The 27,027-nt window shown below is 42.0% G+C and overlaps 1 protein-coding gene across 2 annotated transcripts in view; it reads right to left on the bottom strand.

Moving 5' to 3' along the window:
* The window catches only part of LAYN (layilin), an 89,865-nt gene that overhangs the window by 41,126 nt on the left and 21,712 nt on the right, over positions 1-27,027 (bottom strand). Inside the window, exons 3-4 of one of the 2 annotated variants that reach the window (XM_073602419.1) lie at positions 7,122-7,142; positions 6,009-6,306 (exon numbers count right to left, since the gene is read on the bottom strand). In XM_073602419.1, coding sequence (XP_073458520.1) covers positions 6,009-6,306; positions 7,122-7,142 — 319 coding nt within the window. The remainder of the gene's footprint in view (positions 1-6,008; positions 6,307-7,121; positions 7,143-27,027) is intronic. The other variant, XM_073602420.1, reaches the window with a different exon arrangement.

Here is a 27,027-nt window from a genome sequence, read left to right as displayed (position 1 = left end):
GGTTGTCTTTGGGAAATAGATGTATAAGTGCTGCCAGCATTGCTGCAGAGGTTGAAGTGGTGGGGTGTCAGCCTGTCAATACTCAGACCATATGCCGCACACTGCATTAAATTGGTTTGCATGGCTGTCGTCCCAGAAGGAAGCCTCTTTTAAAGATGATGCACAAGAAAGCCCGCAAACAGTTTGCTGAAGACAAGCAGACTAAGGATGTGGATTACTGGAACCATGTCCTGTGGTCTAATGAGACCAAGATAAACTTATATTTTTCAGATGGTGTCAAGTGTGTGTGGTGGCAACCAGTATGTCTTGCCAACAGTCTAGGTCTGGGGCTGCATGAGTGCTGCCAGCACTGGTGAGGTACAGTTCATTGAGGGAACCATGAATGCCAACATGTACTGTGACATACTAAAGCAGAGCATGGTCCCCTCCCTTCAGAGACTGGGCCGCAGGGCAGTATTCCAACATGATAACGACCCCCAAACACACCTCCAAGATGACCACTGCATTGCTAAAGAAGCTGAGGGTAAAGGTGATGGACCGGCCAAGCATATCTTCAGACCTAAACCCTATTGAGCATCTGTGGGGCATCCTCAAACGGAAAGTGGAGGAGCGCAAGGTCTCTAACATCCACCAGCTCCATGATGTCATCATGGAGGAGTGGAAGAGGACTCCAGCGGCAACCTGTGAAGCTCTGGTGAACTCCATGCCCAAGAGGGTTAAGGCAGTGCTGGAAAATAATGGTGGCCACACAAAATATTGACACTTTGGGCCCAGTTTGGACATTTTCACTTAGGGGTGTACTCACTTTTGTTGCCAGCGGTTTAGACATTAATGGCTGTATGTTGAGTTATTTTGAGGGGACAGCAAATTTACACTGTTATACAAGCTGTACAATCACTACTTTACATTGTAGCAAAGTGTAATTTCTTCAGTGTTGTCACATGAAAAGATATAATAAAATATTTACAAAAATGAGAGGGTGTACTCACTTTTGTGAGATACTGTATAACAGTTCCCAAAAAGTAATTTGAATATGTCTTAATTTCAGTTAAAATTACCAATAAACTCATATCTTGGTTCAGCTCAAAACCATTAGAGCAATAAAAGAGGAGTTGCAGGATGTTAGGGATTCTACACTTCACACACTGATAATTGAATTTACAGAAAGCCCAGGATGCTCCAAAGACACGCTGGCAGGTTAATTGGCTCCTGTCTAAATTGACCCTAGTATGTGTATGTATGAATGTGAGTTAGGGATCTTAGACTAGAAGCTCCTTGAGGGCAGGGACTGATGTGAATGTACAATATATAATGTAAAGTGCTGTGTAAATGGACAGTGCTATATAAGTACCTGTAATAAATAAATAAAATAAATGTATAGAGTGGTTTTTAGGCAGTATCACTTTCACCTTTCCTTATTTCCAGCATGTGTTAGATTTTAGTTTGGAGATGTATGCACATCTACAAGAAAGGCAGTGCTAATTAATAGTCCTGCACTGCCATACATGCCCTAGACTTGTCCAGCCCCAGGTCCTGTACTGCCTTTCGATTCCCCAGTGTTGTCCTGCCCAAGCAAAGTCCCTGTGCTGTCCTGTCCTGCCTTGAAGTTGAGGATTTCAGTCATGTCCTGACATACAATGGAGATTGTCCTACTCTTCTAGTCGTCTTGGTGTGAGGTTGAAGGTTCCTTGAGGTCATAAGGGCCTGCTCCCTGGTGAGCAGCATTACAATTGACTGGTGTAGGTCAGCCTGAGGAGGCTGCTCATTCGTCATGGTGATAAGTTGCTACCAAAAGTACAAAAAGGTCAAAATGTGTGCCTACAGTTCTCGTCCCTTGTCATTTGCACATAATCCCTGCAGTAGAATACCTGAAACTATACAAAAGCAGATTTCTACAGCCAACCTTTGAAGTAGATATTAACCTAAATATTGAATGGCCAGTAAAACAAATGTAAACAGACAAAAAGAGCAAAGTGTGCAGACTAAGTGTAGTGGTTGTGTAAACATTTAAGAAGACAATTAGCAACTCATAAAGTAAGACACCAAGGAAACTGTCACAAAGGATACACTGGATATGGTCTGGATGGCACCTGCAATGGCCAACAGAGAGTGTGGATGATCTCATGCATTACAGTCATTGGTGCATCTGCAGCTGGGAGGAGATATCATTCAGTAACCCATGATGGAGCTGTTGCTGCAAGGATGCAAGGAGTGGAGGTGTGGTAGCCCAGACAGGAAGCAGCACGTGTGGATCAATGGAGCAAAAAGGCGAGGACAGGAAGTGCTGAAACAGGAAGTGGGGGGCAACATGTTTCAAAGCTGATGCCTCTTTTTCAAGTATTGAATAGTCTTCCTTTAATAAATGTTTGTACACCCACTACACTTAACCACTTGACCTCCAGAAGATTTATCCCCCTTCATGACCAGGCCATTTTTTTGCGATATGGCATTGCATACTTTAACGTAAGGTCATGCAACGCTGTACACAAATAAAATTTACGCTATGTCCTTTTTTTCCCACAAATAGAGCTTTCTTTTGGTGGTATTTGATCACCTCTGCATTTTAATTTTTTGCACTATAAACAAAAAAAGGTCGACAATTTTGAAAAAAAAAAAAACAATATTTTTTACTTTCTGCTATAAAAAATATCCACTAAAAAAATTTTAAAAATCAAATTTCTTCATAAATTTAAGTCAATATGTATTCTGCTACATATTTTTGGTAAAAAAAAATCCCAATAAGCTTATTGTTGATTGGTTTGTGCAAAAGTTATAGCGTCTACAAACTATAGGATATTTTTATTTATTTATTTACTTGTAATGTCAGTGATCAGCCACTTATAAGCAGACTGCTATATTTCAGCATACATTCTGACACTTTTGACACTTTTTGGGAACCAGTGACACTAATGCAGTGATCGGTGCTAAAAATATGCACTGTCACTGTACTAATGGCACTGACTGGGAAGGGGCTAACATCAGTGGCGATCAAAGGGTTAACTGTGTGCCTAGCCAATGTTTTACTATTTTGTGTAAGGTGCTTTTACTGCTTTACCCTGCTTTGCAGGGACACAAACTCCATCCCATCTCTCCTGTCAGAATGGCGATCTACCTTGCTTATATAGGCAGATCGCAGTTCTGTGCCTCTGCCTGACAATCGGTGGGTGCTGCTGGACATCGAGTACCCTTCACCCGCTGATCGAATTCCGCTGTGTGTAATCACAGCAGAAGCGAGCCGCCGGCGGTGCACATGCGTGCCCCTACCTGGAAGTGTCGGATCACGTATATATACATGATCCGGTGTACAGGTGCTGCCCTGTAGCAGTAAAACTGCTATAGAGCGGACTTAAGGTGCTTCATCTGCGCACTCTGCTCTTTTGGTATGTTTGCCACTTAGAGATTTCTTCAACTTCTCTGAGGTGCTTTGTGAAGCCCCCTGGATTGGATTCTTCAGTGGTTCCTAAAGCCCTAGGATTTATCCCAAATATCTGGACCACACTGTACTCTCCATCACTGTGGTTTGTCTTAGCCCAGGCTGCACCAATCGTGCTATATTGACAATTTTTATCAGTAAAACAGATGAGGTTGTATGAGGGCCACATTACTTCCATTATTTTCTGCACAATATGTGAATTATGAAATCCACTGCAAATTCAAATGTGAGAAGCTTGTATCTGTATGGACACAGTTTAATATAAAAATCGTAAATATCTGGCCATATGACCAGATATTAATGGCAAGTGTAGCTCTCCGGTAAAAAACTCACATTGGTTTTGTCTCTAATGACATAAACAACTAACAACTTGCAACAACGGATACATTTTGCAATTATTTGTGGTAAGTCTACACACATGGTAGCTGTTGCAGTACTTAAAGTGACATTAAAGGTTCGTGTTTAAAAAAAAAAATTAACAAACATATCATACTTACCTCCACTGTGCAGCTCGTTTTGCACAGAGTGGCCCCGAACCTCGTCTTCTGGGGTCCCTCTGCAGTCCCTCCCTCCTCCCCACACCAGATAACCCCCTGGGAGAAGCGACCTCCCGGGGGGTTACCTTGCGGGCGCGCTCCCGAGTCCAGCATTTGGTGTCCATAGAGGCCGAATGCAGGACTCGGCCCCTCCCCTTGGCGCCCGCATCATTGGATTTGATTGACAGCAGCGGGAGCCAATGGCTGTGCTGCTATCAATCTATACAATCAAGAGCAGAGAACCCCATGCAACGAGAGAGCGTGTCCCCGTGGGACAAGTTCGAGGGTTCAGGTAAGTAAAACGGGGGGGCTAGGGAGCCAGTCACTGACAGGTGTTTTTTCACCTTAATGGATAGGATGCATTAAGGTGAAAAAACACAAACCTTTACAGCCCCTTTAATTCAATTCTACGGCAGGAGCAACAAGCACCCTTTGAGCAAACCTAGGTCCTTGGTTTAATTGTAGCTATGTAGAGATGAGGATAGGGTCCAATTCTACCATAGGTTTGCAGTGAACCCCAGGATTTGTGAAGTTCACAAATCACAAACTCTTGGCTGAAAACTTTGCAGGGTCTCCACTAAAAATAAGGAGCAACCTATAATGCAGTCAGTGCATAGTCTTTGCCCTTAATCAGCGGTGTCACAAAAGCCATTTAATTTGAAGAAATTGATAACCCAGCACTCTTTCTATAAAAGAGTGGGCTTTTGGCAGCCATATTGTTAGTGTGCTGGACCTCTTAAGGAAAGCTGGCTGTTCTATGTTGAAAGAGAGATACTGTTTTTTTATTTTTTTGTCATTGGTACATGTCCCCCATGGCAGTGCACTTTCCCATTCTTTTTGTATAACAATAGCTTGCTCATTAGTCCTACAAATGGTCAGAATTGAATCAGAAGATTCACCCTCTATAGACTTTACTGGGTACTATTCAAGGTTTGTGAACTTCGAGCAAGAGTTTTTGAAATTGTTTGTGAACCAAACCAAAGGCATATTCAATAAATTCCTAGCATTGTCTTTAGCGCTGATTTATACTTTCTGCACTAGAAAAACACAGGTCTCCACAAGGCCACAAAGAAAGCAATTGTTTTCTATGTGCCCTGTTCAACTTGATGCAGCCTTTGGGTGAGGTGCAGCACAGTGCAGGATTCTGGAACAGGTCTGCATTTTTCCATCCCATTCGCAGTTCACCCACAGCTCTGGATTCTTTCCTAAAAGTATATAATATAAGTGGATACTAACATTTATAGGTAATGTTGATCCAGGGAATATCCGGATGCCTCTCGAGGATCAGGAAGGAATTTTTTCCCCTGCTGGAGCAAATTGGATCATGCTTTGCTGGGGTTTTTTGTCTTCCTCTGGATCAACTGTGGGTATAGATTGTGTATATGGGATTATATATATATATATATATATATATATATATATATATATATATATATATATATATTTTTTTTTTTATCCCCCTTTTATTGATTATACTAGATGGAGTTGTGTCTTTTTTTCAACCTGACTAACGATGTATGTATAGCTTTGTTTCTCCCTGAGACTCCCTGTTTCTCCCTAGACCAACACATCCTGCGCGATAAGGCACCGCATTTTACCATGCAGGAAAAGTGAACAAGCCCAGTTTCTCTCTGAAGAAACCTATTAGGGCGTATGAACACAGGGTTTTATATAGCATATTTCCTTGGCCAGGGAGCCACATGAGCTGCATATGGCCTGAGATACAAGTGAATGGCTGTACATGGCCTTGCTCTTTTAAATGCTGATGCATGTTTGCATTGGCTTTTAACCACACATGTGCGTCCAACCTATTTTCCGAATATGAAAGCTCTGTGTTCAGAAAATATGTCAGAGGTACATGTGTGGGTTAACTGCTAATGCAAACAGGCATTGGCTGCATAGTCACTTACTTGTAGAGCAGGCTGTACACAGCACACGCAGTCCCCCGAGTGCAGTAAAGCAGCAAAAACCCTGTGTGCCCAAACCCTAAAGATCTGGAAACTGTGAACTAACACAATTCTATAAATGTTTGTACTCACCAAAATGTGGGTTTGCTGCCATCAACCCAAGAGTACAGACTCTGGCAGTCGCTGGAACTTGGAGAGTCCTCATCAATTCTTCTGAGACCCAACCAGAAGTCACCATCAGAACCAGTGATGCTTTGAATGAGCTTCTGTATAAATCTTTGCTCTGCTTCAGACTTGATAATTATCAGGTAACCACCATCCCGTCTACATTCATCCTGAGCTTCCTGAAACGCCAGCCTTCTTGATGTATCATGAAAATAAATGACTTTGTAACATGGCTTCTGTGTTCCTTGTTTGCAAATAATTTGTCCTAAAACAAGAAACTAGAAACTAAAGAACTAGATACAATACATGTATATTTTACATTACAAAAAAATGTTCTAATAATAAAGGTTAGCTTGCCTACTAAACAATTAGATGGGCAGTCTCACTGGTCAATAGGAATGTTCAGGAGGCAAGAAGGAGCTGACAAACTTCAGCAGTACCAGAAAGTGCTGAAGCATTGCCTGTCAAAGTGGTCTAGGATTCAGCCATGTAGCAAATTTTTTTTTTTTTTTTTTACTTTGATGACCAGGGCTTGATTTTTTTCACTGAAGCCACACATTTTGCTGCCTTAGAAATATTCTGATAGCACGTCAATGAATTTATAAGGTTATGATTACTCATACTGATGAGGAAAAAATGTATGCCTATACAGGGAAAAGCTGCCTCTTTGCTTTTATGCACATTGCCTATTGTGCCTAATGGTAAATTCTGCCTTTTTGGTGGCAGATTCTCCTTGCCCTCCACATTAGGACAATTTTCAATCCTTGATTTCAGAGTTTAATGGATTCTTGGAAAGAAATCTTTACGCATGTGTAATAAAATCTAGGTACCTGCAATTCATTTATACTACTAATTTAGACAGTATACAATAAGTTCATTTTAAACTGTGGCAACATGCAGAGAAATTCTAAATAATGTCGTTTTGATTCTGTTACAGGCTGTTTCTTGATCGCAACAGTTGAGTGTCAGTATTGAGTACACACACAGCCATTATAGATTACTAGAACTTCTGTCAACAGGTACGTGTTGGTAGCAGTTTTGCATTCTAACTTTTTAAGGTCTCATTTAAATGGAACCTACCTGGTTTATGCATCCTATCCTCTGGTAGATAGCAGAAAAATGGAAAACAAACACATTATCAGTAGTATACCAACAGTAAATTCAGAAACTTTCTAATTTGTGCATTTTTTTAACTGCTCTTTTACCACGCTACTAACTGATTTTTCTCATTCAGCTAACAAGCTGAGCAATAGAAAATCAATCGATTCCGTCTTTCACGCTAAACAGCCACAACACCCACATGAGCACAAATTTTAATTATTGCTCCCCATTTGACATGCTTGATGTACCATATTTTCTTAATAGTATTACCAATGCAGATTTGTAGATCCTCAAGAGTCAATCACATGGACAATTCTGAGCCAAATGAGAATGCATTGGTAATCAGTGGAACTTAAATGGTGGAACTGTAAGCATTGAGTCACAGTTATGCCGCGTACACATGACCGGACTTTTCGACAGCTAAGGTCTGACGGAACAAATCCATCGGACAATTCAATCGTGTGTGGACTTCATTGGACCTTTTCTGTCGAAAAAATATGACAGACTTTAGAAATAGAACATGTTTCAAATCTTTCCGACGGACTCGAGTCCTATCGAAAAATCCATTCGTCTGTATGCTAGTCCAACAGACCAAAAACGACGCAAGGGCAGCTATTGGCTACTGGCTATGAACTTCCTCATTCTAGTCCGGTCGTACGTCATCACATTCAAATCAGTTGGACTTTGGTGTGATCATGTGTAGGCAAGTCCGTTTCATTGGAACTCCTTCGGAACTCCGTAGAAAAGTCCTTCGGAGTTCAGTCAGTCGAAAAGTCCGCTCGTGTGTACACGGCATAAGGCTGACTTCAAAGTTATGTGTTATATTAACATGCAATAAACTGCTGAATTTTGCACTCTGTACAGTCCAGTGTCGTGAGAATTTATTGTGAATGGCATCCCAACACACTACGGTAATACAATAGGGGCTGATAGATTTGCATCACAGCACATTGCACTGCACATAGTGTTAGGTAGTAAAGTACATTATAGTAGTTATGTAACAAAAAAAAGAATAAATATGACATGATTATGCAGTTTTTAAAACTACAGGGACAAAAAAGAGGGGACCATTTTGTGGAGCGTTTTATTTATTCAACAAAATTCTACAAAATGTGTTCACATGTTCAAATAAATAACAGTCTTATAGAAATTCAATGTGCTGAGTTTAATCCCCATTGGAAGAAGCAATATACTTCTTAATGTGCTGGAAAAGGAGGAATGAGTTGAGGGGATCTCCAATTCTAATGCCCGGTACACACGATGAGATTATCGAACGAATGATGAGTTTACTAAAGTCACGAAAATTCACGTACAACAGAATAAAAATTCGAAAGTGATGTCATGTGTTGTAATGCATTTGTATTGCATTTTTGAACGACAGCTGTACTGTTTAATCAAAATCGTACGATCTAGCATCGTACGGAAAAAAAATGTGTACATGTTCGATCATATAATAGCGGATGAACTGTCTTGATCGGCTCTCTAAAGCTCTGTACTAACAATCAGATTATCGTATGATCGCTCCAAAATCTGGATTTTTCGTATGATTTTCTGATCGCGTGTACTGGGCATTACTGTCCTCCTTTACTGCTTTGCTCATCAGATCCTGCTGAGCACATCTGAGTTCAGTGCTTCATCTTTAAAGTGACCCTGTCAGGAAAATAAAATTTACTATAAATCTTTCTCTGCGAAAGAAAAGCGTAAATACTTATCTCTCCCACTGCTCACACCACTGAACACCACTCCATTAAAGAAATAGAGGAATCTCCTGGATCCCTGGTGCTTTCAGTGGTTCCTTCCATCGACCTCAATGTCACTTTATGCACTTCAGAGTAGAAGCTGGGGCACACACAGGGATCCTATACTCCTGGATGTGTTGGATCCTTCCAAATCTTACGCTGGCCAGAGCTGAATTGAAATTCAGCTGGTTCAGCAGGGACCAGAAAAATGTATAACTATTTATGGTCGTTCATGTACCAGAGAAGTCTAAATAATCTCCTCTCAAACCGGCTTGTTGAAAAATTTTCCTTTGATCAGCGCTGAAGCACCCTGAGTCTCCGCAGCTAGTATAGAGTAACAAGTAGGAAGGAATTGTCCATCTACCACGCTTGTGTTGATGGGGAATCTGTTTATTTTTGTTTGTTTTTTTTGCTTAGCCCCCTGGCTGATAGAAACAAAAAAACATATCCATGTATAGCCAAGCTTTATTTATCGGTGTATAACACGCGCCGGCATATAACACGCGCCGGCGTATAACACGCACCCCAAGTTTAGGAGGGAATTATAAGGAAAAAAATGTTTTAAGGAAAAAAACTTACATTTAAATGCCTATCAATGCAGCCTTGCACAGCGTCCATCTGCATGCTTGTCCAGTGTCATTTGCAGCCTTGCAGTCAGCAGCCTTGGTGTCATTTGCAGCCTTGCAGTCAGCATTCTTGGTGTCATTTGCAGCCTTGCAGTCAGCAGCGTTGGTGTCATTTGCGGCCTTATCAGTCTCCATTTGCAGCCTTGCAGCTTTGTCAGTGCTGATCTGCAGCTTTCTGTGTCCATTTGCAGCCTTGCTCAGGCTGCAGTTAAACTGCAGTGACTTTTCATTGTCACTGCAGTTTGAAAATGGCGCCGCCAGCGCCGAAATACACAGAGCCGGTCCTTGGCTCTTCTCGGCGGCTCTCGTTCACCTTCGGCTCCACTCATAGTCCCGCCCGGGATGGGCGTGACTTTGAGCGGAGCTATCCGAACCTTGCCGAGTACACTCGGCTAGGTTCGGGCGGCGCTCGAGTGAAACCGAAAGTGGCCGAGAAGAGCCAAGGACTGGCTCTGTGTATTTCGGCGCCGGCGGCGCCATTTTCAAATCGCGGTGGGCGATTTTGAAGCTCAGTCAGCGGGGGATCGCGGGGGATCGCAGGGGATAGGCGTATAACACGCACCCGCGATTTTCCCCTGATTTTAAGGCGAAAAAAGTGTGTGTTATACGCCGATAAATACGGTAATTCTCTGCTTCTCTCTGCAAGAGCTTAGAAGGAAAACTGAGGTCTAGTAAAGCCCCATACACACTATTAGATTTTCTGTAGATTTTTGTCTTCAGATTTACCAAAACCATGTAGTGCAAGGGCCTGCCTGATTGCATACAAATTGAAACTATTAATGTTTGACCTCATATTATATGGTTTTGGGTCTCTTTAAAACTCCAGGAAACCAATTGAAAGACATAAATGAGAGCTGTTTTACAGAGAGGATTTGTATTTATGTCCATTTAGTTCTGGGATTTATGCAGTCCTGCCAAACAGCACAGCTCTGTTTATTGATGTGTTAATGATTACAGAACTGCATTAACTTGTGTCTATTAAATCTGCTTGGAGTTCATGTTTTAAGGATGTGGGGTCGGGGGAACTATAGGTGTGTTTGAAGGCACATGTTTTCTTTCATGTTGTGATTCTTTCCTTTGATTTCTGCATAGCTTTGCATACAACATATAAAACCTAACAATTCTAATCATTTTACACACACTTTTTGCAGTATGCATTTTATTGTATAATCTGCTGATGTAGCATAGAAAAGTGCAGAAAATAAACAGAGTTGACTAATAGCCCAGAACTGCTGGCACTTCACACATTTTTGTCATGGGAATAACAGGATTGATTTATTACAACAGAGGAGCATACAAATTTTGCAAAGTGCATTTTCACTTAGTTTTACCTGATTCACTAAGCTAGGCTACATTCACTTTGCAAAGTGAACATGCCCCAATCCCCAAAACATTTTCACTAATGAAAAAAGTCCAATTAACATTATTTATGTTTAAAATGGCCATATAATATAACTCCATTAAAATTATTCCTTAATTAAAACCATTTCTGTGAAATTACTTTTTGAAGTCCCAAAGTTCAGGTATTTGTGCAGAGTTGAATCTTTGTAAGTGTGTGTAGCCATTTAAACGATAGACCTTAAATAGACCTATATCATAGATCTAAACGAAATTGAGAATGCAATATAAAATAAAAAAATGTCATAAATGGTAAAAGAGGTGCTGAAATATCTTTCCTACGAGAATGAAAGCTTTAGGGCTTCATGTATACTGGGCTCTTCTGAACACCTTTCTCCTGGCAGGATAAAAACAGTGTTAAAAACACGCCTAACCCTAGGTTCACATCTATGTGGTTGCAGTTGATGCGGTTTTCCATGCTGCTTTCATGCATTTTGCTTTAATTTTTCTCGTTCATAAACTGTAAATAGCTGGTTGTTAAAGAGCGGTCGTTAACAACCGATGAGTCCTCAGCTGTCAGCAGGGTTCCCCGCTGACATGCAAATGTAAAAAAAAAGCATTGCCGGCAATAAAAAAATCAGGAGAAAACCAGCATGGGGTTCCGGATCTTGAGGGGAACCCCCAAAATCCATACCAGACCCTTATCTGAGCATGCAGCACAGCAGGTCAGGAAAGGGTTCCCAACCTCCCCCCCATGAGGGTAGAGGGTACCCCTACTCATTCCCCAAAAAAAAAGATGTAGTGCAAAAAACGACAGTAAGCAGTTTTGATGAGTCCTTTGTTTTAAAAATAAAAAACAATGTCCCCCGATGCAGATCCATCGTCAATCACGATGTTTGCCACCACCTCCGACCCGGAAAAAAAAAAGGGTCTACTCCCACTGAAGACTCCCACGGTATCTGCCAGCTCCGACGTTTGACAATTCCTAAATAACAAGGGGGGGGGGGGGGGTCACCCCCTGACATCACTTGCGTTTTTGGTGTGGGTCCATTGAAGTCTATTACACGCAAAACACAATCTGCCACGGGGAAAAAAAGTCCCTGACCCTTTCCAAAAACACACCAGTTGAAAAATGCATAGATGTGAATGTGTACCATATGAAACCATGTTAAATGGACTGTAGTGTGTTTTTGCAAATTGCTAAATGCACTAAAATACAGATACTGTAGGTGTGAACCTAGTGTAAAGCCACGTTTTTCAAATGCATTCAGACACATTCAGGCACGTCAAGCATTTGAGCGTTCATTCATTTCATTGGCAAAAATATTGATTTATTCTGGCCATTAAAATGAACGAATGCTGAAGCGCTAAAGGCTCCTAGCGTTTAGGCATGTTTACACATGCTTAGGTGCGTCAGGCATTTTTTCTGCTCAAACACTCCTTTACTGAATGCAATTTTGGTGCGTTCAGATTTCTGTCCATAAACGCTCCTGGCTCTTAACACCTACTGTATGTGTGCATGGACACATAGGCTAACATAGAGGGGTGTTTAGAGGCATAAAATAAAGTTTGTAAAGCTGGCGTTTTTTAGTTGCAGTGTGCATGAGGCCTAAAAAGCTGTACTTCATAAAAAAATTGAGAATATAATATAAAATAAATTTATATGTGGTAAAAGAAGTGCTGAAATATATTTCCTACAATAATGGAAGCTCTAAAAAGTTGTATTTCTTAAACAAAATAGAGAGTGGACTATCATTTACACTGAGTTTGAAATAAATTTAAAAACAACAAAATTAAAAAAATAACTGTTTAAACTATAATAATTTATAAACAATAAAAGAAGCACTGCAATGCTTACTTTTTCTGTAAAAGTAATGTTCCTTCTGGTGCCTTCTGGTGCCAGTCACACAATCAAATGCACTGGTCACATGATCCCTGTTGTGGGGGTTTGTAACAGGGCATTAGGTCCCTATTGTATACATCTGCAGGAATGTTTGTTGTAGTTTGTGAAGACACCACTTAATCACTGTTCACCCTTGCTTTGCACAATGTGCGGATTCTGTTATTTGTAGTCCTGCCCTGGGATTGCTAGGTAGATTTTACACCTTATAACCATGTTCCCTAGGTGGAGATAGAAGAACCTGACTGGAGGAGTCAAGGGGTTCTTGGAAATGTAGTCCTTACCCCCATTGGGTTCTCTGTTCTTGTGTCATGACTCTGTAAACAGCTTTTCACTTCCTGACACACCTGGCTGGGTTGGGGATTGCTGCAAATACTGATACTTGCACAAATATAGATATCCTGCACAACTATGAAAAAGTACCAGGAAGTGGACACCAGATTGGTTAATTGCCATAACAAACAAGAGTGAGACTGTTTTTCCTGCCTGGCAGTAATCAGCAAATGTCCCAAAATGCACTTTGCATGTAACCTACCAAGGGTGTCAATAAACAAAAGAAATTAGGGATCACTGAGGGGCAGTCAGTAGTTAATTTGTTCCTGGCTTTCAAGCTTCTACAGCTAAAAGCTGGGGCCCAGTTTTTATGGTGGTGCATTTAATACTGTCCCTTTAAAGATTTAGCATGCAGTAGTTTAATGTTTGTTCCTCTGTAAAGGTTAGTCCCCTTTTGCTAGCAGCAGTAATGTGAACCCAAAGAAGCAGCCGCTGTCAAGAGTGTGTGCACTCCTGCTCTGTCATAGCTGCTGATTCCAGCATCCTGGTTTTGGCTGTGGCATTCTCCTTGTCTGTCCACCTGCAAGGTAAGGGATCGTGGCCAGACTCTGGGTGAGGACCAACCTGTTATAAGCTAGCCAAACCTGAAATCTTATGCTTGTGATAGAGTGTGCAATACCTGATCAAGCTGCCCGTTTGTCTTCCCTGCTCTGCTAAATTGGATTTCCCTGTGTATGACCTCAGATTGGATAAAGACTATTCTCTGAACTCTGGCTGCTTTTTACCTGAACTGTCATTGAACCACTCTGCCTGTCTGCCAACCACAAGTACCTGTTTGCTTTGCTCAGTTCACGCATGCCCTGGTTTGGTGGCCAGGCACTATAGCAGTGTGTATAAGTCCTGGGGGCAACCAAATACAGGTATACCTGCCTGCCTTATAGGAAAGGGGACTGCTCTAGGTGAAGAACACGGTAGCCAGCTACCGTGTCTGACCACCTGCTTTAGGGGTAATCGTGATAGCCTCTCACCAGTCCTCTGTTCTCAGCGGACTCCAGTAAAGATGCTTGGCAAACAGAAACTCATTCAGCACTGCTCTCAGCCCCAATCTCCTCTCTCTGGCTCCAGATCCCAACCACTTTAGTCATGGTCTCTCTGGCTGCACAAAACTAGTGGAGATGCATCCATCTCCGGTCCCCTCACAGCAAGAGGAAGTCTTTTTTCTCATAGCTGAGAAAAGCTGCTCTCTCTCCTCCCCTTTCTCACCTCTCCCCTTGGGATTGTAGTCTGTCCTCCATCCACTTCCACAACATAGTTCTCTTTACAAACTATGTCTCTCTTAATCTAGCATGGTCTGATGTCCCACTAGCTCCCTCAAGTGGATAAAGGTGGAATGACACCAACTAATTCAGAATGGGAGCCCTGTGTGAGCACAAAAGCAGCTGCAGCATGGTGTCTTTATAGTTGCTCTGGCCAGCTAAGCACCCAGCTACAGGAAGAGAGATGGAGAAGAGACAAGAACCCCTCAGAAGGAATAGAATAGAATTAGCAGTGATACGACTTTGGTTGCCTGTATCTTATGAGAACTGGGACTTCCTCTCTTGACCTTTGCCCCCTTGCATTGCCAGCACAATATAGATTCTGAAAATGTTTTAAGAGTGCTTTTGTTCTATTAGCATATCATTGGAAATATTTACCATATCTTTGGACTTGTGAAAAATACTTTGAACGTTGGTGTGTTGTTGCTAAGAAGCTCACCTAATTTCTTGTAAAAATGGAAATGGGACGCTCTCCCTTTTTCTTATGTTACTTATGCAAAATTATCTATACATAGGGAAGTAAAGATAATAAAACTAGTGCTGGTTGGAAAGGAGTGGTGGCCTAGTGGAGGAGGGTCTGCTTGCTTGGCATAGAAGGAAAAGTTCCCCTATGTGCATGCACACAGCAGCTTGGGCCTCATGTTTTATGGGCCTTGGGTCTTGTGTCAGACTGCAGACTAGACCTGGAAAGTATATAAATGTAGCGCTAAAGTGTTTAAGTTAATTGACATAACCAAACTATTACCATTAAAATGTGAATCACAAAATTACTATAAATTAAATTATATAAATCTATAAACCATGATTGCTAATAAAAATATATAAAGAAATATATCACAAAAAACGCAAAAATTCCACGTGTAATAAGTGTCGTGTGAATTGCTGAAACAATAAAACAAATTTTTATCGGTGAAAGGATTTTTAAAGTCCACAGTGTATATTAAGAAAATTGAAGATCCTAAACCACCGCGTTGGCCTCCAACATGATAGATGAAAACTGAAGACACCAGTGCAGCAAAACCACCACCAAAGCAGATGTAGGCTTACCGGATGGTTTGAACTCAAAAGAACATACGTTCTATGAGTCAAACAGGCTTGTATTATCAACCGACAACCAGGATGGAGTCTTAGGAATCCTCTATGACTGAAACCCAGGGCGTCCCAAAACTCTTAAAAAACGAAATAAAATAAAAGACTAGGCCTGGAACTGCTGTGGACAGAGACCTCATCTAGTATGAGAGTGTTTCCCGATATGGCCCAAGGCTGAGATGAGTAAGGAAACTGTGGAAGTGGTGAACCAGAAAGATGGTTGCTGCTGTGGGGTGTAAAGTCTTTATTGCTGGCTAATAATAACAGAATCAAATATTTATTTTTATTCTTTAAAAAGTCACCCCTAGTAACAACTCAGTAGTGTTGCCCAGGATAATGCTAAGGAGTAGGAAAAAGCTAGAGAAAAAAAAAACAGCAGGATGAGAATTGTAAATTTGTAAAATACATTATAGAGCTGAATTTGTCAGACCACGGATGGGGTGTATTTTTACAGTTTGGGCAAAACTGCTTAGGAGGGTAAAAAGATTTCATTACTCTTAATAAAACAAAAAAAATAAAAGGTTTTCAGAAAGGCCGACATGTAAAATATTTAAGAATACACTATAAGCAAACAGGAGCCAGAAATTCAGTAACTGATATCATTTGCAGAGAAAATACATCATCTATAATTAATACTGTCATAAGTGAATCCCCACTGCTTTACTGATATGTAATGGAAGCATAAAACTGTGCTAATAAAGAGGAACAAAGGAGACATCGAGGAATGATAGGATGAAAAGAAAGAGACATGACTAACTATAAAGTGAATAAAGCAATAAGTACAAAATAAAAAAAACATCCTAGGCATAGTAGGAAGTGGGTATTGGAGGTGAGTACCAAATACATTGAAGCAACTACTCCAAACCCTAATTTGCAAACTTGGACTGGAAACCATTATGAATAAAGATATATCTGCTTCGGTGAACAGGGCTGATATAATAGTGATGTGTTTTTTAGGTAGCCTTATCTTTACAATCATATTGGAAAAATCCAATTCCAATCAATAAATCAAGGTATTAACATGCTGTATATCAGTACATCTGTGCCAGTTCCTTAGCATGCAGCTCAGGGCTGTATTTAGATACTGTTTTGCTACAGGCACACCTAATGATGGCAGTCTTTTGTAAAAGCTCAGCAACCTGTTACTCAATTGTGTTAAAAAATGACTGCTGAAATGAGCTGTTGGAAAATGCATGCAGTCTGTTTTATATTCACAGCTGTTTTTTAGCTGAACAGACCAACAGAAGAGATGGTTTCATGTTTCTTGAAGTAGAGTAAGCAGACTTGATCCCAAAATTCTGATGACATTAGAACAAATTTTATTAACTGAGAATCCAAATGAAAATTTCAGTGTTATCCTTAGCAGTTCAGATTCCCAAAAGCTTTCTAGAAGAAAGGGGCAGATTCTGCTGTTCTCTGTCTCCCCCTCCTGTCCATGTCCCCACTGCAGTTGGGGATTTTGCAGAGCAGTGTTGGCAGCTACTGCAAATGTTCCGTTTCCAGTGAGTTTTTCCTCCCTATCACATCTGAGAAGCCCATGCGATTATAAAGTTACACATGTGGGTGTATACACAGTGGTAAATGACAGCCCTGTCAGAGAATGACTACCTGACATTTGGCTAATATAAATGCGCATGCGCAAAGAATTCTCAGCAGAATGGTGACTAGGGGCTCGCATACGCACAGGAATGCACAGAGAAGTGTTGCCAAACATCAGTATTTTTACTGGCAGCCAGTAAAAAACGGGCACTGTTCTCCTGCCAGAAAATGGCAGTGACAGCAAAAGGTTGCCAGTTGGAATGAAATAAAAAGTAAGTACAGCGCTGCGCTAAGCCAAAAAAGGTAGAATAGCAGCTAACACACCTATAGACTTAAGGCAAAAAATAACATCAAAAAAATAAAAGTGTAGCGCTATAATCCACAAACGTGTGCATCAAAAATCCATAAGTGCGTATATAAGGTGAATGTTAATAAAACATATATGACCATAAATATGGATAATACTAAATAATTATGCTGTGTTGATCACAAAAACAATTAAGTGAAACAATAAATGTACCTTGTTGTCAAATATAACAGTGACTAATATTAAGAAACCCGTGACGGTTCCATAAACCAAACACCTCAAAATAATGTAAAGAAAATCATAAAGCATAACAGTCCATGTTGAATATATAAAAATCTGTGAGAAAACGTCACCAAAAGTCTATGGGGGTAGTACATAAACAGTGATGGAAATATGACTCCCACGATCACAAATGGATAGTTTCACCAAATCTGGCAGGTGAGTAGACAGTGAGAGAACCACAAGTGCACAAAGGTTTTACATTAGTGCCAGGGCCATCACCGAGAATTGAAGAGGCTTACCAGGTGTGGTGAGGTGGAGTTGTGTGGAGAAGACACCTGTTTTGGAGAGCTGGGACTCTGCTAAAATATTCGACAAGGACTGTTAAAACCTTGGGGTGAAGACCCATCCACGAACTGGGTACGTGGACAAAAATTGTGCAAGAAGCCACCCTGGTCATCTCAAGCTCCTCATACAGGATTGTCCATGGGTGAGGAAGCCGTGCTGTTACCCCTTTTCCCACCATATGCTGATGACATCTGACAAGACACACTCCTCAGATCCGTTGGTCATTAAGCCTTTCTGACTTGAATGGCGTATGTCATTTCAGGTCATTAAGTTCCGGTAAGCCTCTTCAATTCCCGGTGATGGCCCTGGCACTGATGTAAAACCTTTGTGCACTTGTGGTTCTCTCACTGTCTACTCACCTGCCAGATTTGGTGAAACTATCCATTTGTGATCGTGGGAGTCATATTTCCATCACTGTTTATGTACTACCCCCATAGACTTTTGGTGACGTTTTCTCACAGATTTTTATATATTCAACATGGACTGTTATGCTTTATGATTTTCTTTACATTATTTTGAGGTGTTTGGTTTATGGAACCGTCACGGGTTTCTTAATATTAGTCACTGTTATATTTGACAACAAGGTACATTTATTGTTTCACTTAATTGTTTTTGTGATCAACACAGCATAATTATTTAGTATTATCCATATTTATGGTCATATATGTTTTATTAACATTCACCTTATATACGCATTTATGGATTTTTGATGCACACGTTTGTGGATTATAGCGCTACACTTTTATTTTTTTGATGTTATTTTTAGCCAGTTGGAATGAGTCCACAGTTCGACTCGAACACACAAAAACAGAACATTATGGGGAGTTCCCGGGAAATTCAAGCACCCGCGGAATGCGCCATAATGAATGGTGAGACCGTCAATGCACTGCAACCTGTATGCTCTGGCCAATCACAGTGCGCTCTGCTGTGAGAGCCATGATTGGCCAAAGGCAGGGTGCCTTTGGCCAATCATGGCTCATGAGGCTGAGTCCATGCCCCACACTATGTAAGGCTGCTTGAATGAGAGCATCAAAATGTCGTTTGTAAAGGAAAAAATGTCATTTAAAACTGCTTGCGGCTTTAATGTATTGTTGGATCCCGGCAATATAGATGAAAATCATTGAAAAAAACTACATGCGTTCCCCCCCAGTCCATTACCAGGCCCTTTGGGTATGGATATTAAGGGGAACACCGCACCCAAATAAAAAAAAGAAAAAATTGTGTGGGGGTCCCCCCAAAATCCATACAAGGCCTTTCAGGTCTGGTATGGATATTAAGGGGAGCCCTGCACCAAAGTTTAAAAAAAAATGGGGTAGGGGGTCCCCCCTAAATCCATACCAGGCCCTTCAGGTCTTGTATGTATTTTAAGGGGAACCCCAAGCCAAAGTTTAAAAAAAAAGGGCCTCATCCCCACAACCCTTGCCCAGTGGTTGTGGAGGTCTGCGGGCGGAGGGCTTATCGGACGTTACGTGACATAACGTCAGAGAGGAACGGGGTCACCTGTTTACGTCACCTGTTTATGTCACTGGGTGGCCCCACCCTCCATGGGAGGCTCCTACTGACTGAAGCCTCTTCGCTGTCATAGCGAAGAGTCCTCAGTCAGTGGGAGCCTCCCATGGAGGCAGAGTTTTTTCTATTTTTTTATCGGGTCACCGGATGCTGTGATCAAAGATGAATGGACATCGCGGGACATTGTTTTTTTTTTTCCAATAAAGGACTTGTCTCAAATTGTCTCTTGTCATTTTTAAGATTTTGACACTTTTTTTGGTGAATGTGTAGGTGTCAGGAAAGGTCTCCTCCGCTGGTAATATCAATCATTTGGCGTGCAGTACTGAGGTCCACCAGCAGGTGTTTCCTGGCAGTTCGGAGCTGTCAGAAGAGCTCTTTCCTGCAAGTATTCTGTCACCTTTGGGCCGCAGTACTAGCATCCACCAGCGGAGGAATCCTGGCAGTATGGAGCAGGTATTCCCCTCTGCAGACAGGTGTCACCTGACCTTAATTACCAGAGCTGCAGTATAAATACCCGGCAATTGCACACTTATGTTGCCCTGGTATTGTCCTTGAGCCCTGACCTGCATCCTGTTACTCTGATTCCTGATTCCTGATGATTCCTGATTCCTGACTCTGAATCTGAATCTGAAGCCTGATTCCTGGAACCTGTTAATCCTGTTTCCTGTCTGTTACCTGAACCCTGGACTCTGGACTCTGAGCCGTCCCTCCTGTGATCCATCCATCCTCTCTTGTCCTGTTTATCTCCCTTCCCAGCTACTATTCCCTGTTTATGACCCCGGCCTGGCTTGACTACGATTCTGGTACTCCCTCTTGCTACATATGCTGGTTGGTTTAATATCACTGTTTGGTTGTTTACTCTGTATTGGTGGTTTGTTCGCATATGCATTTTCCTTAATAAACTTACTTTCACCTATTTATGTCTGGTTCCCTCTGTCGCAGTCACACAGTTCTGGTCACATCTGGCTTATGACAGTAGGGGTACAATGTTCCCCATACCCATTCACATAGGGGGGACGGGATCTGGGGGTCCCCTTGTTAAAGGGGGCTTCCAGATTCCGATAAGCCCCCCGCCCTCAGACCCCCACAACCACCAGGTTGTGAGGATGAGACCCTTGTCCCCATCAACATGGGGACAAGGTGCTTTGGGGGTGACTTCAAAGCATCCTCCCCATGTTGAGGGCATGTGGTCTGGTACGGTTCAGGGGGGGGGGGCGCTCTCTCGTCCCTCCCTCTTTTCCCGAGGCCTGCCAGGTTGCATGCTCGGATAAGGGTCTGGAATGGATTTTGGGGGGGACCTCTACACCATTTTTTTAAAATCTTGGCTCGGGGTTCCCCTTAAAATCAATACCAGACCTGAAGGGCCTGGTATAGATTTTGGAGGGACCCCCATGCAATTCTTTTTAAAATTTCCCCTTAATATCCACACCAGACCCAAAGGGCCTGGTAATGGATTGGGTGGGGGGACCCATGGTATTTTTTTCATTGATTTTCATCTATATTGCCGGGACCCAATGATAAATTACAGCCCCGATCAGTTTAAAACTACTTTTTTTCCTTTAGAAATGTAATTTTGCTGTGGTACTGTCCTAAACACGGGAAAAATGCGCCACTTTACAGGCATACCCCAGGAACGATATTTATAGGAATATTTCATTTTTATTGTTTCACTTTATTAAAATCATTGCTCCCGAAAAAACGTCAGTTTTTAAAACTTCTTTTTGCATTGATACATGTCCCCTGGGGCAGGACCAGGGTCCCCAAACATTTTTTATCGCAATAACTTGCATATAACTTAAAAATGAGCACTTTTCATTTTTCATGTTCGTGTCCCATAGACTTTAACGGTGTTCGCATGTTCATACAAATTTTTTGCCTGTTCGCAAGTTCTGGTGCGAACCGAACTGGGGTTGTTCAGCTCATCCCTAGTTGCCAGTAAAAAAATATGGCTGTGACGCACGGCTCAGAACTGCACATGTGCAGTACCGGTCCGGAGATGGCTGAAACCATCCGAGTGCCTGCTACAGTATGTTGCCTGTGGGGGGTAGAGCGGGTCTGGCAGAGGATTTCATGGTGCAAGGGAGCCGAGTGGAGGGCCGGAGCTTCTTATGCAGCTCTGAGGGATGGGAGCAAAGCAAGCCGGGAGCGGGACTGTCAGTGCTGTTTGGACTGTAATGGACTGAAAGGACCACCTGGCACAGAGAGAGACCGCCACTATGACTCAGGAGGGGACATGTCGTGTCATCGAGGTGTCATCATCATCTGTGCTGCTCAACACTGCTCTCAGTGAGACTGTGAGAGTCGATTTCATGTGTGTGCGTGCCTGCCCATTCCAATTTCTTGCGTCCTGAGTCCTGTCCCTGAGCTACTTACTTACTATATTGTAAATAAAAAACATGTATTTTGTCTTTATATCTACCTTAAATCACATTACTAATTGCATATTGTACTTGTTTGTAGCCTAAATACTGAAATTTGCACTTAAAACAAATTTTGTAACTTTTGGAAATGCCAGTAAAAAAGTGGCTATGCTAGTAAATTTTGGGTGTTGTGTCAGTAAATTTCAATCTGGTAGGTTGGCAACACTGGCGCACGTTCAACGCATGTTGGCGCCAGATGGACTATTTAAGAGGGCTCCTGCTCATGCTCTAGTGCTGACTGATCTTTCAGCTGTTCCCACTTTCTTGTGTCCTGCTATTACTCTGCTTGTTCCCTTGTTGCTGACCTGGCTTGCCTTTGACCTGAAATTGGATTCTGCCTCTGCTCTGCCATCAGTTCCTGACTCTGGCTCCGTTCTTGACCATATCTCTGTCTTATGCATTGGTACCTCGCCACCCATCCGCTGCTGACCTCGGCTATTCCTGTGACCATGCTGCTATCCTGGCTCTGCTCTCACATCTGTTTCAAGTGCTTATCTGGCTTGTATCTGCATCAGCTCTGCTCATCACAGCGAGCTCCTGTCTCAAGCCTGCTGGGATCTCTGACAAGTCTTGCATCTTGAACCTGCAACCTTTGTGCAGTGCCCCTTTACCTTTGGCTGGATCTCATGCACAGTTACTGTTCCTGACCTGATGTTCTGCCAGCCTGCCAGGGTCTGCAACTCCTGTTCCAAGCATTCCTATCAACACCTGCTGACACTTGTGTTCCTCTTGTCCCTCAGTACCCTCTGTTCCACCTTCAGTGGGACCTGGGCTGGAGATACAAGACAGGCATACCTCGCCATTTCAGTCTCCGATCAGGTACGTGACAAGCCCACTCCCTCCCTCCTCATCTATGCCCACTAACCAGCTAAACACAGTGGGGGGCGGGATATTACATCTTGATTGACGGAGGCTTCACCTTCCTCTTATTTGTAAGACACAGGCTGGAGGGGTGTGGCACAGCCTGGTACTGTCAGAAATCCATCCACACCATGTTATTGGCAAAAAAATAAAGATTTGATTTCAAATAAATACAGTGCCTTGAAAAAGTATTGATACCCCTTGAAATTTTCCACATTTTGTCATGTTACAACCAAAAACATAAATGTATTTTATTAGTATTTTATGTGATAGACCAACACAAAGTGGCACATAATTATGAAGTGGAAGGAAAATGATAATCGATTTTACAATTTTTTTACAAATAAATATGTGAAAATTGTGGCATGCATTTGTATTCCGCCCCCCTGAGTCAATACTTTGTAGAACCCCCCTTTTCTGCAATTACAGCTGCAATTCTTTTTGGGGATGTCTCTACCAGCTTTGCACATCTAGAGAGTGAAATGTTAGCCCATTCTTCTTTGAAAAATAGCTCAAGCTCTGTCAGATTGGATGGAGAGCGTCTGTGAACAGCAATTTTCAAGTCTTGCCACAGATTCTCAATCGAATTTAGGTCTGGACTTTGGCTGGTCCATTCAAACACATGAACATGCTTTGATCTAAACCAGGCATGTCCAAAGTCCAGCCCATGGGCCACTTGTGGCCCGTGTTCAGGTTTAATACACCCCCCCTGGGCCCCCGACCCCTGGGATCTCTGGATCTCTCGACGCCGACACCGCAGGACTGCACGTCCTCAGTCGGTGTTCTCGCGATCTCTCGGACGCCGCGGGAATTGCACGTCCTCAGTCTGTGTTTTTGCGGTCTCTCGGACGCCGCCGGACTGGACGTCCTCAGTCAGCATTCTCGCAAACTCTTGGACTCGCTGGCCAAAGTAACACACATTATTTATGCATTCAGCTCTCAATGAAGTGGAGAGGGTTACCTGTCCAAAACATCTCCCCCCCTAAAATTTTTACAATGGGCCATCAGAGGAGGTGAGGAATCTGATAAGTGAACCTTATACTCTAAATACTCCTCAAAATAAATGTTATACTTATATTGGCCAAGAATGTTTGTGTCTAATCTGCTTGCAATGTTATGTGCAAAAGTACTAATTTTTTTCTTGTTTGACTCCAAAGTTTCCTTCAAACCCACAGGAATGGCAGACTGTGGCATCCCACTTTGCCCAGCGGTGGGACTTTTCCAACTGCAGAGGGGCAATCGATGGGAAACATGTCCACATCATCCCACCCCCCAACTCGGGGTCATACTATTATAATTACAAGGGGTTTAATTTAATAGTATTGTGATGTTGGCGGTGGTGTCGGCTACATACGAGTTCCTGTATGTGGACGTGGGGAAAAATAAACATTTTTGGAAAGTCAGCCGTAACTCTGTCGAAAGTCCGTTCGGGAAGACCGGCGGACCTAGTCTGCCGGAAAGTCCGGTCATGTGTAGGCAAGTCCGTCCGTTCAGAAAGTCCACCGGAAGTTTGTCGGGAAGAACGTCGGACCTAGTTTCCCAGAAAGTCCGGTCGTGTGTACGCGGCATTATAAACATTATTCTGGAGATCTGGCGTAAAATAAAATAAAGATTATTCAGGAGATCACAAGAAATAATAAAGAAATCACTTTATTAGGTGACTTCAGAAGGCAATTGATTCCACTAGATTTTAGTTAGAGGTATCAGAGTAAAGGGGCTGAATACAAATGCATGCCACACTTTTCAGATATTTATTTGTAAAAAAATTGGAAAACCATTTATCACTTTCCTACCACTTCACATTTATGTGCGACTTTGTGTTGGTCTATATCATAAAATCTCAATAAAATACATTTACGTTTTTGGTTGTAACATGACAAAATGTCAAGGGGTATGAATACTTTTTCAAGGCACTGTACAGTATTTGTATGATAATTTAAAACAGTTTCATGATAGTAGTTATTTATTTTTCTCTGGTATTCTAAAAGTTTTTATTTTTATTTTGAACATGTGACCAGCAGCAGAGGACTAGTAGCTCCACCTACTTATGTTTCCATACAGACAGGCTGGGAAAGAGCTGGGTCATGTGACAGCTGTATATCAATTAGGAAATAAGGTACTTGGATTTTATTTTTTTAAATACAGTGTCATCATCAGAGGCGGCTCTAGACTTTGTGAGGCCTTAGGCAAAACTTAGACATGAGGCCCCACTGTATTATGAACTGTATTAGGAGGGTACAGTATAGGGGAGTGGACAGTACAGGGGGTAGGTAAGTGGGCATAATAAAGATATATTTTCCTCAAGCAGAGCTGCACAGGGAAGCTGCTCTCACAGATCCTACCTATTCTGGTAGGCTGTCACAAAAGAGAGAAATAAAGGGGGATGGGTGGAGAAAGAAAGAAAGAAAGAAAGAAAGAAAGAAAGAAAGAAAGAAAGAAAGAAAGAAAGAAAGAAAGAAGGAAAGAAGGAAAGAAGGAAAGAAGGAAAGAAAGATGGAAAGGAAAGAAAGAGGGAAGGAAAGAAAGAAAGAGAAAGAAAGATGGAAAGGAAGAGAAAGAAAGATGGAAAGGAAAGAAAGAGAAAGAAAGATGTAAAGGAAAGAAAGAGAAAGAAAGAAAGAAAGAAAGAAAGAAAGAAAGAAAGGAAGATGGAAAGAAAGGAAGATGGAAAGAAAGGAAGATGGAAAGAAAGGAAGATGGAAAGAAAGGAAGATGGAAAGAAAGAAAGAAAGGAAGATGGAAAGGAAAGATGGAAATATGGAAAAGAAAGAAAGGTGGAAGGAAAGAAAGAAAGAAAGAAAGAGAGAAAGAAAGAAAGAAAGAGAGAAAGAAAGATGGAAAGAAAGGAAGATGGAAAGAAAGGAAGATGGAAAGAAAGGAAGATGGAAAGAAAGGAAGATGGAAAGAAAGAAAGGAAGATGGAAAGGAAAGATGGAAAAGAAAGAAAGAAATATGGAAAAGAAAGAAAGGTGGAAGGAAAGAAAGAAAGAAAGAAAGAAAGAGAGAAAGAAAGAAAGAAAGAGAGAAAGAAAGAAAGAAAGAAAGATGGACAGGAAAGAAAGAGAAAGAAAGAAAGACAGATGGAAGGAAAGAAAGAGAAAGAAAGAAAGATGGAAGGAAAGAAAGAAAGATGGACAGGAAAGAAAGAAAGATGGACAGGAAAGAAAGAGAAAAAAAGAATGATGGAAGGAAAGAAAGAAAGATGGAAGGAGAGAAAGAAAGATGGAAGGAGAGAAAGAAAGATGGAAGGAGAGAAAGAAAGATGGAAGGAGAGATGGAAGGAAAGAAAGAGAAGGAGGTGGAGAAAGAAGGAAGGAAAGAGAAAGAAAGAGACAAAAAGAATGGAAAGAAAGGAAGAAAGAAGGAAAGAAAAAGAAAAGAAAGAGAGGGGGATGGAGAAAGAAGGAAGGAAGGAAAGAAAGAAAGAGAGAAAGAAGAGATGGAAGGAAAGAAAGAAAGGAGAAAGAAAGATGGAAAGAAAGAGAAGGAAGGAAGGAAGGAAAGAAAGAGAAAGAAAGAGAGGGGGATGGAGGAAGAAGGAAGGAAAGAGAAAAAGAAAGAATGACAAAAAGAATGGAAATAAAGAAAGAAAGAGAGAGAGGGGGATGGAGAAAGAAAGAAAGAAAGAAAGAAAGATGGAAAGAAAAAGAAAGAAAGAAAGAAGGAGAGGGGGATGGGGAAAGAATGAGGAAAGAGAAAGTAAGAGACAAAAAGAATGGAAAGAAAGCGAGGGGGATGGAGGAAGAAGGGAAGGAGGAGCATCCCCTACATCAGTGTACTCACTGGGAGGCAGGAGGGACTGGATGGATGGATGGATGGATGGATCAGACTCCCCTTGTCCTTTTTCTGGGCTCCAGCTTGAATCTTCCCGCCCACACATCCCCTTCTCCGAGGCAGAACAGAGAACACTGCCGAGGAGAGTGGGCGGGGCAGACACAGGAGGAGAGGGCGGGAGGAGGAGGAGCAGAAGCTCTCTCTCCTCTTCTGTCTGGCTGTGCGGGCAGCAGGGGGAGGGGGGGGGGATCTGTCAGAGCAGGCTGTACACTGAGCGGCTCTCCCTCCCTGTCTGTGATCCGGAGATGTATGTGAGCTCCGATCACACATATCTTACTTGCCGCCTGTTATCTCTCCCTGTAGCAGGGCGAGGGGACTCGGGACGGAGATCTCTGCTGCTGAATGAGGGGGCTCTCTAATTAGGTAAACTAGCCAGCTGTGCGAGGCCCCTATGACTGTGAGGCCTGAGGCCACCGCCTATTTCGCCTAATTAGAGAGCCGCCTCTGGTCATCATCATCCACATACAGAAATAGAAGTGACAATGTAAATGAAACAATGTGTGTTTAGTATCACTTTAACTGAATTGCAGTATTATGTTTATAGCATAGCAGAGTAAAAAGACCATG

Source organism: Aquarana catesbeiana, linkage group LG10, assembly GCF_042186555.1.
Source record: "Aquarana catesbeiana isolate 2022-GZ linkage group LG10, ASM4218655v1, whole genome shotgun sequence".
NCBI lineage: Eukaryota > Metazoa > Chordata > Amphibia > Anura > Ranidae > Aquarana > Aquarana catesbeiana.
This window is presented reverse-complemented; position numbering and strand designations above follow the sequence as displayed.